Here is a 16,044-nt window from a genome sequence, read left to right as displayed (position 1 = left end):
GACCAGAGAAGTCTTTCCACGCGAGTGTGAAATACAATCTCACGCAATACAGTCCGTACTGAGTTAATGAGTCTCTCCTGCAAAGAGCTGGTGGAATATTCCAGTGCAAATGGTAAAATGAAGAAAGAAAATTAAATGCCGCATGAAACATGGTTTTACTTTCAGGAGTGGGCACAGTAAGAAGTTTTACAACATCAGGTCAAAGTGCAGCAGGTTTGTTTGGAATCACTAGCTTACGGAGAGCAGCTCCTTCATCAGGTGAATCCTGAACATGTTGTAGGATTGAATTATGTATTCACCTTGAAGGCAGCGGATAACGTTCCTTAGTCTTTCTTGAGAACGTTGAATGGGTGAAATAGACGTTTATTCGGGAGAAGCTCAGACAGAATTCAGAAGACAGGTAAATGAAGAGGCCATTCATCCCCTAAAGCCTGTTCCACCACTCAATCTGATTACAGGTGATCTGTATTCCAACGGCATGTACCCTTCCTGCCTCCACAATCCCTAAAGCCCTCGCCCAGCTTCTTGAGCTTCAGTTTCAAAAGTTTGAATTGAATTCGTCGGGTCAATGGCCATTCCTCGGCCATGTTTTCTTATATTCTGAACCTTTCTTCCAGGTTTTCCCAAGCTACCCGCAACCCCTGAGACCCGTCACTGTTTCAGTTCGGAAACGGAAGGTAAGTTATTGTAAACATGTTTTTTGGGTATCGATAGTGGATCACATCAGCCGAGCTGACTCTGCTCAGAATGGCCCTCCGTTCTGTCCCAATGATACTGCTCTCTGTTCAAAACCCTTCACAAAAACTCCCCCCCGCCCCCGGCCTCCAAATAAAGTCTTTGCCACTGCCTCCTCTGGGAAAATGCAATGGTACTTGCATTTAGATAGCGCCTGGATATACCAAAGTGTTCGTAGACAATGAAGTTCTTTTTGAAGTGTAGTCACTGTCCATCGACAAGATTATGAGGGGCATAGACAGGGTGGATAGTCAGAAACTTTTTCCCAGGGTGGAGGGGTCAATTACTAGGGGACATAGGTTTAAGGTACCAGTACCAGCCTCCCCGAACAGGCGCCGGAATGTGGCGACTAGGGGCTTTTCACAGTAATGTCATTTGAAGCCTACCTGTGACAATCAGCAATTTTCATTCTCAAGGTGCGCGGGGCAAGGTTTAGAGGAGATGTACGAGGTAAGTTTTTTTACAGAGAGGGTAGTGGGTGCCTGGAACTCGCTGCCGGAGGAGGTGGTGGAAGCAGGGACGATAGGTGACATTTAAGGGGCGTCTTGACAAATACATGAATAGGATGGGAATAGAGGGATACGCACCCCAGAAGTATAGGGGGTTTTAGGTTAGACGGGCAGCATGGTTGGCACAGGCTTGGAGGGCCGGAGGGCCTGTTCCTCTGCTGTACTTGGCTGGCAATGTGTGCACAGCAAGATCTCACAAATAACCAGCTAATCTGCTCTTGTGATTTGATTTGAGTGGTAAATCCTGGCCAGGCCACCAAGAGGGGTCCTTTGCTCTTTGTCAGAATTACTCCCAACAGTGCAGCAGTCCCGCCCGCAGTACTGCGCTGGGAGAGTCCATTTCTGGGGGTCTTTTTCCTTACTCAGAGGCTGTGAGTGTTTGGAATTCTCTATCCCAGAGAGTTGTGGGTGTTCAGTTGATGAATATGTTCAAAACTGAGAAAATAAACGTTAACGCAGCAGTTGTTATGATCCAGAGATTTGGATATAGAGGTGAAGAAGGAAAGGTCAGCGGGTTCAGAGAGCAGGCGGGGGTTAGATCGATCTTTCGAGGCTTCCTGTGCTCTCCGAGTCTATGAAGTGCAAATCTCATTGTAACGTCCGTCGTTATTTTCCAACATTTCAATGTAGGTTTTGAAAGTGCTGAGAAGGAGGCCGCTCCCACGGCCTGTTCCAGACTTGTGTGTACCTATCACGCATCATCATATTTCAAGGAGCTGCTGCTGGAATTGGAAAAACTGTCGAGTTATAGCAAGTTGCAGCAGATGATTCTCTCCCAGCAACAAATCCCACGCACATCCTTCTTCCACCAGTTGAACTGGTTATGTAACCGGATATTCAAGAAGTACCGGAGTGACCCCCGGGTCCCAATTTTGACGGTAAGACTCAGCGGAGATTCCTTGTGCCCTTTAGAGGTTTATCTTTGCTAGCTGACTGTAAGTGCCAGCTGATTTGCAGTCACATAAAAGCTGAAAATGTGACTCAGTTGCCTTTGTGTCTGAATTGGGGCTTTGCTCTCACTTCGGAGATTTAAACGCCAAACCCCAGGCTGACTCTCCAGTCCTGTTGACGCTTTCACGAGTACATTTTGGGTGAGGCATTAAATCTAGGGCCTCTGTATCCTCCTGGCCAAAAGTAAAAGAGCCCTTGGTGATATTCGAAGAACGACAGCTCCTCCGGTGTCTTGTCCAGCCAGCGTCCCTCAATCATTACAGGCGGCGTGGCCATTATCACATAGCTGTTTGTGGAATCTTGCTTTGTGAAAACCAGTTGCCATATCTCCCAAGTTCCAACAATAACTAACACTCCAGAACTATTTCATTGGCTGGAAAGGGTTTTGAAAGCATCCTGAAGTTGTGAAAGTTGATATGCAAATGCAAGTCTTTCCTTAAAGTCGACATTCAGAAAATCAATGAAAGCAAAATACTGCGGATGCTGGAAATCTGAAATTAAAACAGAAAATGCTGGATAAACTCAGCAGGTCTGGCAGCGTGTGATGGAGAGTAATTTGGAGTGGGAATGTTGGCTCTGTTTCCCTCTCCACAGACACTGCCAGACCCGTTTAGTTTTCCCAGCTTTTTCTGTTTTAATTGTTGATCTCTCTCTTCGGGGTAGTGATGGCAATGCTGCCTGGAATTGAGGTTATATTGCACCTAATGATGCTGATAAAGCTGTGATACTGCTAGATCGCTTCTGTTTTGTTTCCTGTTCTTTTGTAGCAATTGTAGTTAACTGTGGAAGGAATTTCTAGACAGGAGCACACGGATAGTTAAAAAAAAATTTTTTTTAATGTTTTTTAAAAAGAGTACCCAATTCATTTTTTCCAATTCAAGGACAATTTAAGACCATAAGACATAGGAGTGGAAGTAAGGCCATTCGGCACATCGAGTCCACTCCACCATTCAATCATGGCTGATTTCAACTCCATTTACCCGCTCCCTCTCCATAGCCCTTAATTCCTCGAGAAAGCAAGAATTTATCAACTTCTGTCTTAAAGACACTCAACGTCCCGGCCTCCACCGCCCTCTGTGGCAATGAATTCCACAGACCCACCACTCTCTGGCTGAAGAAATTTCTCCTCATCTCTGTTCTAAAGTGACTCCCTTTTATTCTAAGGCTGTGCCTCCGGGTCCTAGTCTCCCCTGCTAATGGAAACAACCTCCCTACATCCACCCTATCTAAGCCATTCATTATCTTGTAAGTTTCTATTAGATCTCCCCTCAACCTCCTAAACTCCAATGAATATAATCCCAGGATCCTCAGACGTTCATCGTATGTTAGGCCTACCATTCCTGGGATCATCCGTGTGAATCTCCGCTGGACCCGCTCCAGTGCCAGTATGTACTTCCTGAGGTGTGGGGCCCAAAATTGCTCACAGTATTCTAAATGGGGCCTAACTAATGCTTTATAAAGCTTCAGAAGTACATCCCTGCTTTTATATTCCAAGCCTCTTGAGATGAATGACAACATTGCATTTGCTTTCTTAATTACGGACTCAACCTGCAAGTTTACCTTTAGAGAATCCTGGACTAGGACTCCCAAGTCCCTTTGCACTTCAGCATTATGAATTTTGTCACCGTTTAGAAAATAGTCCACGCCTCTATTCTTTTTTCCAAAGTGCAAGACCTCGCACTTGCCCACGTTGAATTTCATCAGCCATTTCTTGGACCACTCTCCTAAACTGTCTAAATCTTTCTGAAGCCTCCCCACCTCCTCCATACTACCTGCCCCTCCACCTATCTTCGTATCATCGGCAAACTTAGCCAGAATGCCCTCAGTCCCGTCATCTAGATCGTTAATATATAAAGAGAACAGCTGTGGCCCCAACACTGAACCCTGCGGGACACCACTCGTCACCGGTTGCCATTCCGAAAAAGAACCTTTTATCCCAACTCTCTGCCTTCTGCCTGACGGCTAATCGTCAATCCATGTTAGTACCTTGCCTCGAATACCATGGGCCCTTATTTTACTCAGCAGTCTCCCGTGAGGCGCCTTATCAAAGGCCTTTTGGAAGTCAAGATAGATAACATCCATTGGCTCTCCTTGGTCTAACCTATTTGTTATCTCTTCAAAGAACTCTAACAGGTTTGTCAGGCACGACCTCCCCTTACTAAATCCATGCTGACTTGTCCTAATCCGACCCTGCACTTCCAAGAATTTAGAAATCTCATCCTTAACAATGGATTCTAGAATCTTGCCAACAACCGAGGTTAGGCTAATTGGCCTATAATTTTCCATCTTTTTCCTTGTTCCCTTCTTGAACAGGGGGCTTACAACATCGATTTTCCAATCCTCTGGTACTTTCCCTGACTCCAGTGACAGTTGAAACATCATCACCAATGCCTCCACTATTTCTTCAGCTATCTCCTTTAGAACTCTAGGATGTAGCCCATCTGGGCCCGGAGATTTGTCAATTTGTAGACCTCTTAGTTTCTCTAGCACGTTCTCCTTTGTGATGGCTACCATATTCAACTCTGTCCCCTGACTCTCCGGAATTGTTGGGATATTACTCATGTCTTCTACTGTGAAGACTGACGCAAAGTACTTATTCAGTTCCTCGGCTATTTCCTTGTCTCCCATCACAAAATTACCAGCGTCATTTTGGAGCGGCCCAATGTCAACTTTTGCCTCCTGTTTGATTTTAATGTATTTAAAGAAACTTTTACTATCATTCCTAATGTTACTGGCTAGCCTACCTTCAAATTTGATCCTCTCTTTCCTTATCTCTCTCTTTGTTATCCTCTGTTTGTTTTTGTAGCCTTCCCAATCTTCTGACTTCCCACTACTCTTTGCCGCATTATAGGCTTTCTCTTTTGCTTTGATGCATTCCCTAACTTCCTTTGTCAGCCATGGCTGCCTAATCCCCCCTCTGATAACCTTTCTTTTCTTTGGGATGAACCTCTGTACTGTGTCCTCAATTACTCCCAGAAACTCCTGCCATTGCTGTTCTACTGTCTTTCCCACTAGGGGCTGCTCCCAGTCGATTTTCATCAGTTCCTCCCTCATGCCCCTGTAGTTACCTTTATTTAACTGTAACACCTTTACATCTGATTCTACCTTCTTTCTTTCAAATTGGAGATTGAATTCGACCATATTATGATCACTGCCTCCTAAGTGCTCCCTTACTTTAAGATCTTTAATCAAGTCTGGCTCATTACATAACACTAAGTCCAGAATGGCCTGTTCCCTCGTGGGCGCCATCACAAGCTGTTCCAAAAGCCCTCCTGTAAACATTCAATGAATTCCCTTTCCTTGGGTCCACTGGCAGTATTATTTACCCAGTCCACCTGCATATTAAAGTCCCCCATGATCACTGTGACCTTGCCTTTCTGACATGCACTTTCTATTTCGTGGTGCATCTTGTGCCCCTGGTCCTGACCACTGTTAGGAGGCCTGTACATAACTCCCATTATGGTTTTTTTGCCTTTGTGGTTCCTCAACTCTTCCCACACAGACTCCACATCATCCGACCCCATGTCGTTTAGTGCTATTGATTTAATTTCATTCCATACACTGTGTCATATTTTGTGGGATGGGGACTATCGTAACCTCTCCTGAGTTTTGTCTTTTCGTGCTTTTTTGTATTCCTAAGCAGCTACGCTGCCCACTGATTACTTCACCTCTTGGTTCCCTGACTTTCCCTCCCCCCCAATCTTTAGTTTAAAGTCCTATTGACCACCCTATTTATTCTTTTCGCCAGAACACTGGTCCCAGCTCGGTTCAGGTGGAGACCATCCCAACGGCATAGGTCCCCCCTGTCCCAAAACTGATGCCAGTGTCCCATGAAAAGGAACCCCTCTTTCCCACACCACTCTTTCAGCCACGTGTTAACTTCCCTTATTCTTGCCTCCCTATGCCAATTTGCACGTGGCTCGGGCAGTAATCCGGAGATTATGACCCTTGAGGACCTGTTTTTTAATTTGAATCCTAGCTCTTTATAATCTCTAAACAGGTCCTCTTTCCTAGACTTGCCTATGTTGTTGGTACCGACATGGACCACAACAACTGGATCCTCCCCCTCCCTCTCCAGTATCCTTTCAAGCCGGTCAGAGACGTCCCGCACCCTAGCACCGGGCTGGCAACATACCATGCGGGACTCTTTATCCTGCTCACAAAGGATACTATCTATCCCCCTGATAATAGAATCCCCTACAACTACAACTTGCCTATTTACTCCCTTCCCTTGAATGGCCTGCTGAACCATGGTGCCTTGGTCAGCTGACTCATCCTTCCTGCAGCCCTGTTCGCCATTCACACAGGGAGCAAGTGCCTCATACCTGTTGGACAGAGTCAAGGGCTGAGGCTCCTGAGTTCCTGACTGCTGGTTCCCTTTACCTGCCTAACTGCTCAATCTCTTTTCAAACGACAAACCCCTCATCGCTGGAATCAATTTAGCGTGGCCAATCCACCTAATTTGCACATTTTTGGGTTGTGGGGGCACGCAAACACGGGGAGAATGTGCAAACTCCACATGGACAGTGACCCAGAGCCGGGATCGAACCTGCGACCTCAGCACCGTGAGGCCGCAGTGCTAACCCACTGAGCCACCGTGCTGCCCCTTGCACACGGATAGTTAGCAAAATGATTCTAATTGACGGTGCTCACTGAGCACTTGACCCATCACCCTTCTCTTGTGTTCTATTGAAACCTGAGACACGATATAAGAGCTAGGAGGAGTAGGCCATTCAGCCCCTCGAGCCCGCTCCGCCATTCAATACGATCATGGCTGATCTCATCTCAGACTCAAGCCCAATTAAAAATCTGTCCGTCTCCTCCTCAAATTTACGCACTGTCCCAGCATCCACCACACTCTGGGGTAGCGAAATCCACAGATTTACAACCCTCTGGGAGTAGTTTCTCCTCATCTCGGTTTTAAATCTGCGACCCCTTACCCTAAAACTCTCGTTCTAGAATTTCCAACAAGGGGATACATCCACTCAACGTCTAACTTTGTCAATCCCCTTTAGCATCTTATCTCCCTCAACTACATCTCTCCTGGGGACTTCCGGGTGCGGCGATGACCAGCTAAGTCGCACGTTTCGGCAGCTCCCGGTGGAAAGGACTTTTGGGCTCTTAATAGGAGCCCCAACGGCAATTTTAACGGCTAAAAACACTGTGCGGTAAACCAGAAGGGAATCCCCCCTGGATACGGATGGAAAAAGGAGAGGAAAGTGGCCGGATTGCGGTGGATCCTCTAGAGCAGCAGCCAGGAAGGCAGGCACAAAGCAAGATGGCGTCGGAAGGAGGCAGTTTAATATGGGGCCCTGACCAGCAAGAGTTCCTGCGGCGTTGCGTGGAAGAACTTAAAAAGATGAAGAAGGAGCTGTTGGCCCCGATATTACAGGCGATTGAAGGGCTAAAGGAGGAGCAAAAGACCCAGGAGCAGGAGCTTCGGGTCGTGAAGGCAAAGGCTGCTGAGAATGAGGCCGACATACAGGGCCTGGTGGTGAAGACAGAGATGCACGAGGCACAACACAAAAGGTGTGTGGAAAGGCTGGAGGTGCTGGAGAATAATGCGAGGAGGAAGAATTTAAGGATTCTTGGTCTTCCCGAAGGTGCAGAAGGGACGGACGTCGGGGCATATGTGAGCACAATGCTGCACTCGTTAATGGGATCGGAGGCCCCGACGGGCCCGCTGGAGGTGGAGGGAGCCTATCGAGTTATGGCGCGAAGACCAAGGGCTGGAGAAATTCCTCGAGCCATATTGGTGAGATTTCTCCAATATAAGGACAGAGAGATGGTCCTCAGATGGGCAAAGAAAACTCGGAGCAGTAGGTGGGAGAACGCGGTGATCCGCGTATATCAAGATTGGAGTGCGGAGGTGGCGAGAAGGAGGGCAAGCTTTAATCGGGCCAAGGCGGTGCTGCACAAAAGGAAGGTTAAATTTGGAATGCTGCAGCCGGCAAGACTGTGGGTCACACATCAAGGGAAACACCACTACTTTGAAACGGCAGAAGAGGCGTGGACATTTATTGTCGAGGAGAAACTGGAATAAGCGGGCTAGAAAAAGAACGTTTGGGACAAAGTAGTGGGGTGAATATGTGGGGTGAAGGGGGGGAAAAGGGGGAAGAGATGATTTCCCAAGTTGTTAATCCTGCGACCCTGTAACTTTTCTCTCTTCCCCATGTCGTGGGGGAGGAGGGGAGGGAGGATGAGGAGCTGGGGGCGCCGGCCATTGGGGGCGGGGCCAAATGGGAAGCGCGGGCTTTGTTCCCACGCTATGGTAATCATGGCGGGAACAGGGAAGCAGGAAGGAGGGGGCCTCGCACAGTGGGAGCCGAGGTCACGGGGGGAAACCGAGGTCGGCCAGAGTTTGCTGACTTCTGGGAGCAACATGGGGGTGCAATTACGCTAGCTTGGGATCTAGTGGGGGGGGGGGGGGCTAACTGGGTTGCTGCTGCTGGGGAGAAGGGGGAGCTGGTATGGGGTGGGGTGGTCGGGGCGGGAGGGCGCCGTTGGGAGGAGATACGGCTACGTGGGAACCGGGTGAGGAGCTGGATTGAAAAAGGGGATGGCTAGTCGACAAGGGGGGGGGGGGTAAAGAGCCCCCCAACCCTGCTGATCACGTGGAATGGGAGAGGGCTGAACGGGCCGATTAAGAGGGCACGGGTACTCGCACACCTAAAGAAACTTAAGGCAGATGTGGTTATGCTCCAGGAGACGCATCTGAAACTGATAGACCAGGTCAGTCTACGCAAAGGATGGGTGGGGCAGGTGTTTCATTCGGGGCTAGACGCAAAAAACAGGGGGGTGGCTATACTAGTGGGGAAGCGGGTAATGTTTGAGGCAAAGACCATAGTGGCGGATAGTGGGGGCAAATAAGTGATGGTGAGTGGCAAATTGCAAGGAGAGGCGGTGGTATTAGTGAACGTATATGCCCCGAACTGGGATGATGCCAACTTTATGAGACGCATGTTAGGACGTATCCCGGACCTAGAGGTGGGGAAGTTGGCAATGGGTGGAGATTTTAATACGGTGCTGGACCCAGGGCTGGACAGATCGAGGTCCAGGACCGGAAGGAGGCCGGCTGCAGCTAGGGTGCTTAAGGACTTTATGGAGCAGATGGGAGGAATAGACCCCTGGAGATTTAGTAGACCTAGGAGTAAGGAGTTTTCGTTTTTCTCCTATGTCCACAAAGTTTATTCACGAATAGATTTTTTTGTTTTGGGAAGGGCACTGATCCCGAAGGTGACGGGGACGGAGTATACAGCTATAGCTATTTCGGATCACGCTCCACATTGGGTGGACCTGGAGATAGGGGAGGAAAAACAACAGCTTCCACCCTGGAGAATGGACATGGGATTATTGGCAGACGGGGGTGTGTGTTTAAGGGTGAGGGGGTGTATTGAAAGGTACTTGGAACTCAATGATAATGGGGAGGTTGAGGTGGGAGTGGTCTGGGAGGCGCTGAAGGCAGTGGTTAGAGGGGAGCTGATATCTATTAGGGCACATAAAGGAAAGCAGGAGGGTAGGGAAAGGGAGCGGTTGTTGAAATAACTTCTGAGGGTGGACAGACAATATGCGGAGGCACCAGAGGAGGGACTGTACAGGGAAAGGCAAAGGCTACATGTAGAATTTGACTTCTGGACTACGGGTAAGGCAGAGGCACAATGGAGGAAGGCACAGGGTGTACAGTACGAATATGGGGAGAAGGCGAGCAGGTTGCTGGCCCACCAACTGAGGAAAAGGGGAGCAGCGAGGGAGATAGGGGGGGTGAGAGACGAGGAGGGAGAGATGGAGCGGGGAGCGGAGAGAGTGAATGGAGTGTTCAAGGCATTTTATGAAAGATTATATGAAGCTCAGCCCCCGGATGGGAAGGAGAGAATGATGTGCTTTCTGGATCAGCTGGAATTTCCTAAGGTGGAGGAGCAGGAGAGGGCGGGACTGGGAGCACAGATTGAGACGGAGGAAGTAGTGAAAGGGATTGGGAGCATGCAGGCGGGAAAGGCCCCGGGACCAGACGGATTCCCAGTTGAATTCTATAGGAAATATATGGACTTGCTGGCCCCGCTACTGATGAGAACCTTCAATGAGGCGAGGGAAAGGGGGCAGCTGCCCCCGACTATGTCAGAGGCAACGATATCGCTCCTCCTAAAGAAGGAAAAAGACCCGCTGCAATGCGGGTCCTATAGGCCCATTTCCCTCCTGAATGTGGACGCTAAGATTCTGCCCAAGGTAATGGCAACATGGATAGAGGATTGTGTCCCGGGGGTGGTTCACGAGGACCAAACTGGGTTTATGAAGGGGAGACAGCTGAATACAAATATACGGAGGCTGCTAGGGGTAATGATGATGCCCCCACCAGAGGGGGAAGCGGAGATAGTGGTGGCGACGGATGCCGAGAAAGCATTTGATAGAGTTGAGTGGGATTATTTGTGGGAGGTGCTGAGGAGATTTGGCTTTGGGGATGGGTATATCAGGTGGGTACAGTTGCTGTATAGGGCCCCGATGGCGAGTGTGGTCACGAATGGACGGGGGTCTGACTATTTTCGGCTCCATAGAGGTACTCCCCTCTGTCCCCGTTATTGTTTGCACTGGCGATTGAGCCCCTGGCCATAGCATTGAGGGGTTCCAGGAAGTGGAGGGGAGTACTCAGGGGGGGAGAAGAACACCGGGTATCTCTGTATGCGGATGATTTGTTGCTATATGTGGCGGACCCGGCGGAGGGGATGCCAGAGATAATGCGGATACTTGGGGAGTTTGGGGATTTTTCAGGGTATGAGTTGTTTGTGGTGCATCCAGGGGAGCAGAGCAGAGAGATAGAGGATTTACCGTTGAGGAAGGTAACAAGGGACTTCCGGTACTTGGGGATCCAGATAGCCAAGAATTGGGGTACATTACACAGCCTCTGGATAGTCAGAGGCTTTTCCCCAGGGTAGAGGGGTCAATTACTAGGGGGCATAGGTTTAAGGTGAGAGGGGCAAAGTTTAGAGTAGATGTACGAGGCAAGTTTTTTACGCAGAGGGTAGTGGGTGCCTGGAACTCACTACCGGAGTAGGTAGTGGAGGCAGGGACGATAGGGACATTTAAGGGGCATCTTGACAAATATATGAATAGGATGGGAATAGAAGGATACGGACCCAGGAAGTGTAGAAGATTGTAGTTTAGTCGGGCAGTATGGTCGGCACGGGCTTGGAGGGCCGAAGGGCCTGTTCCTGTGCTGTACATTTCTTTGTTCTTTGTTCTTGTTCAAACTGGGTTTGTGAAGGGGAGACAGCTGAATACAAATATACGGAGGCTGCTAGGGGTAATGATGATGCCCCCACCAGAGGGGGAAGCGGAGATAGTGGTGGCGATGGATGCCGAGAAAGCATTTGATAGAGTGGAGTGGGATTATTTGTGGGAGGTGCTGAGGAGATTTGGCTTTGGAGATGGGTATATCAGATGGGTACAGTTGCTGTATAGGGCCCCGATGGCGAATGGACGGAGGTCTGATTATTTTCGGCTCCATAGAGGGACGAGGCAGGGATGTCCTCTGTCCCCGTTATTGTTTGCACTGGCGATTGAACCCCTGGCCATAGTATTGAGGGGTTCCAGGAAGTGAAGGAGAGTACTCAGGGAAGGAGAAGAACACCGGGTATCTCTGTATGCGGATGATTTGTTGCTATATGTGGCGGACCCGGCGGAGGGGATGCCAGAGATAATGCGGATACTTGGGGAGTTTGGGGATTTTTCAGGGTATGAGTTGTTTGTGGTGCATCCAGGGGAGCAGAGCAGAGAGATAGAGGATTTACCGTTGAGGAAGGTAACAAGGGACTTCCGGTACTTGGGGATCCAGATAGCCAAGAATTGGGGTACATTACACAGGCTTAATTTAACGCGGTTGGTGGAACAGATGGAGGAGGACTTTAAGAGATGGGACATGGTGTCCCTGTCACTGGCAGGTAGGGTGCAGGCGGTTAAAATGGTGGTCCTCCCGAGATTCCTTTTTGTGTTTCAGTTTAAGATGGACTTCACCTTTGTTCCTTCCTCTGTTAGACTGTTTCCGGTTTAGCTTAGTGTTGAACTCAAGAGCTGAAGGAGGCTCTTTGAGTTTCTCTCTCCCAGACATCCAATTGGAGACTCTGTTTTCTCCTCAGTAAAGCTGGAAGACATTGCAATGAATCTGGAAACTGTCATGTGAGAGTACCTTTAAGAAATGGGTGTTTATAAATGGGTGTGTATATAAATATCTGCAGTGAGAGTACCTTTAAGAAATGGGTGTTCTCCAGCCAGAAGATCTTCATCAATCATTGCAATCATTTTGCTTCCTGGGAGGACAGCCTGCTGCTACAGGGGCTAGTTTAGCACACTGGGCTAAATCGCTGGCTTTTAAAGCAGACCAAGGCAGGCCAGCAGCACGGTTCAATTCCCGTACCAGCCTCCCCGAACAGGTGCCGGAATGTGGCGACTAGGGGCTTTTCACAGTAACTTCATTTGAAGCCTACTTGTGACAATAGCGATTTTCATTTCATTCATTTTTTCAATGACTTCAACATCCAAAGCAAAGACACTCATCTTCCATTTAATCTTCATCCCTCTTATCTTTATCCTTTTCCCTGCCCTTTATGTGTGACTGTCTTGTGTGTGTTTGGGCAGAGGGTGGGACGGTAAAGGGGGGGAGGTAGTAGATTAGCTGGCCATTATTCTATGATAATTATTGCATGTCTTATCTCTATTTTTGTTATAAATAAACTGTTGTTGTGCTTCACTTACAAGTCTGGTGCCTGTAAGTCATTGGAGCAGTAAAGGGCAAAAGGTCACAGAAACTACAAGCAAATTATTGGGTAATTCAAGTGTGTTGGGCCTTCGTGGTCTGTGGGACTGGAATTGACTGCGCGCTTGCCCAGGGTGCCGTAACACCCCCTTAATAATGGATTCTGACAATTTCCCAACGACAGATATTAAACTAATTGGTCTATAGTTTCTTACTTTCTGTCTCCCTCCCTTCTGAACTTCTTATTTTGAACCAGGCTGATTCCACGTCTTGATCTCAGTGCCTGTATCATTTCTCACTACAGTACTGATCCGTTCCTTTACTACCAAAACTACATCACCTCCTTTTCCTTTCTGTCTATCCTTCCAAAATACTGAGTACCCTTAGATATTCAACTTTCAGACCTGGTCTCCTTGTAACCATGTCTCAGTATTCGCCACCAAATCGGACCCCTTAGTTTCCATTTGGGCTGCAAACTCATTAATTTTATTCTGAATGCTTCATGCATTCAGATACAAAGGACGCAATCTACCAGCTGCATTACACCCCTGTTCAGGAGAACAGGGACATGACACAGCCGATAGATGCCAGTGGTGGCCTCTTCCAGGATCTACCCGGCTTGCCATTTCTCGTGAGATCTAACAGGATGTGAGCAGGATCAGTCTTTGGAAAATCTGCCTATTAGAGTGAGTAGTTAGTCTCACTCTAATAGGCAGCTCGCCTGATCTACCCGAGGGATTGGTATCTAACCGCTTCACCTCGGTGACCTTAGGCGACGCCATTCAGTACTGGCGCCCACAAACAGGGACCAGACGGAACGGCACTTGGACAATCTCCCAGGGGATCGGAGGCCCCTAGGTGGTTGCCCTCTAGGCAGATGGCACCCTGCTGGTGCCACCTGGGCACCTTGGCACTGCCATCCCAGCACACTGGCAATGTCCCCTTGTTGGGGGTCAGGCTGGGGAATGCCCGGCCCATATCAGGTGGAGTATGGGGAAGGGGTGGGGGTGTCGGAGGATCCCCTTTATGAAATGAAATGAAAATCGCTTATTGTCACAAATAGGCTTCAAATGAAGTTACTGTGAAAAGCCCCTAGTCGCCACATTCCGGCGCCTGTTCGGGGAGGCTGGTACGGGAACCTTTATAGGTTAGTTGGGGCTTTGGGGAGGGTCGAGAGCAGAATCAAAAATGATTTCCTCCTGCACTGAGGAGTTCTGGTGAGTGAAATGCGACTAAGTGCGGGCTCGGCGGGACAGTCCCCTCTGAAACCCCCATTGCAACAGAGTCCCATTCAATAGCATCGTCTTTCGGTGCTGTGAGTGCTGGGAAACACCCATCTACCCCACACACCCCAACCATTTAGTTTAAACCCTATCTATAGCTCTAGTTATGCGATTCGCCAGGACTCTGGTCCCAGTTTGATTCAGGTGAAGACCATCCCATCGGAACAGCTCCCTCCTGCCCCAGTACTGGTGCCAATATCCCATGGTTTAAAACGCATTTCTCCCACACCAACCTTTCACATTTACCTCTTTAATCTTATTAACCCTGTGCCAATTAGCTTGTGACTTGGACAGTAATCTGGAGATTATTACCTTTTTGGTTCTACTTTATAATTTAGCCTCTGGCTGTTCATATTCCCAGAACTGAACCTTTATTCTGGTTCTATCGATGTCATTGGTAGCGACGTGGACCACAACAATTGGATCTTTCCCACTCCAAGTTCCTCTGCAGTGGAGATCAGATAGGCTGAACCCTGGGCACCAGGCAGGCAAACCAACCTTCAGGACTCTCGATCCTGGCCACAGAGAATAGTGTCAATGCCCCTAACTCTCCCCACGCAATTTCTTCTCTGAAGCTGCTCTCTCTTCCCCTGCTGTTTTAACTTGTTGTTTTAATTGAATCCCTACAGTGCAGTAGGAGGTCATTCAGCCCATCGAGTCTGCACTGGCCCTTGGAAAGAGCATCCCGCCCCCGTAACCCAACCTAACCTTTTTGACAATAAGGGGTCAATCCATCTAACAGCGCATCTTTGGACTGTGGGAGGAAACCGGAGCACCCGGAGGAAACCCACGCAGGCACGGGGAGAATGTGCAGCCTCTGCACAGGCAGTCACCCGAGGCCGGAATTGAACTCGGGTCCCTGGAGCTGTGAGGCAACAGTGCTAACCACTGTGCCACCCTTAGAAGATTCAACCAGAAAGAGAGCATCTTTGTTAGCTATGCCTCTGAGGTATAACCTTCCTGGGAATAGTCGCCAATTTTAAACTTGAGAAACAGTATTGTAAGCCACAAATTAATATTTACAGAAGGCGGGCATAAATGTTTAAGACATTTCCTCCTGTGCTTCCTATTTTAACTGACCCATTAACCAGAATAGTTTTGAACAGATTAACAGACATTAAAATATTTTTGAAATACAGTAATCTTTCCTAAACATGTTAATGCAAATAGTAATTTCTTGACTATATTGGACACACCAATGGAATTCTGCCGGGAGTCAGAGCCCCAGAAACTGGTCATTTTAGAACACTCTTGTTGACCCTCTTTATTTTTGCACAGCCTAACACTTCCCTTGCCTAAATACAAACAAATGACTGCAGATACTGGAATCTGAAATAAAAACAGGAAAATACAGGACAGTCGCTACAGTTCCGACAGTGCCTGTGGAGAGAGAAGGGAGCTAATGTTTTGAGTCTGGGTGATTCTTTGTCAAAGCTGGGGAGAGCTGGAAATAGGGTCAGATTTATACTGTTGTGGGGGGGGGGCATGGGGTGGTAGGGCTGGATAAGGGGGTTAGCGATAGGTGGAGGTTGACAAAGATGTCGTGGACAGAAAGACAAAGAGCATGTAAATGGGGGTGATTAAGGCTGAGATAGTGGCACAAAAAGAGATTAGGATGTGTTAATGGCAGAACAAAGGTGAGCAGTGTGTCAAAGGGCAACTAGGGACAGATAGTTCAAGTGGCATGGGGGAAGTGGGGATAAAGGCGAGGGGAAAACAGATGGATGGAAGAAATGAAAATAAATTGATAGAAATAAAAATGGGGTGAAGGTGGAGGGGAGAGTTCACAGTCTGAAGTTGTTGAACTTGATGTTAAGTCCGG

The 16,044-nt window shown here is 48.4% G+C and overlaps 1 protein-coding gene across 1 annotated transcript in view; it reads left to right on the top strand.

The window, feature by feature from the left end:
- Positions 1–16,044, top strand: part of LOC140408226 (broad substrate specificity ATP-binding cassette transporter ABCG2-like) — a 119,176-nt gene that overhangs the window by 69,102 nt on the left and 34,030 nt on the right. The window contains exons 9-10 of the mRNA XM_072495159.1: positions 618–677; positions 1,875–2,122. Coding sequence (XP_072351260.1) covers positions 618–677; positions 1,875–2,122 — 308 coding nt within the window. The remainder of the gene's footprint in view (positions 1–617; positions 678–1,874; positions 2,123–16,044) is intronic.

The sequence above is a fragment of the Scyliorhinus torazame genome, chromosome 3, assembly GCF_047496885.1.
Source record: "Scyliorhinus torazame isolate Kashiwa2021f chromosome 3, sScyTor2.1, whole genome shotgun sequence".
NCBI classification, from domain to species: Eukaryota; Metazoa; Chordata; class Chondrichthyes; order Carcharhiniformes; family Scyliorhinidae; genus Scyliorhinus; species Scyliorhinus torazame.
This window is presented reverse-complemented; position numbering and strand designations above follow the sequence as displayed.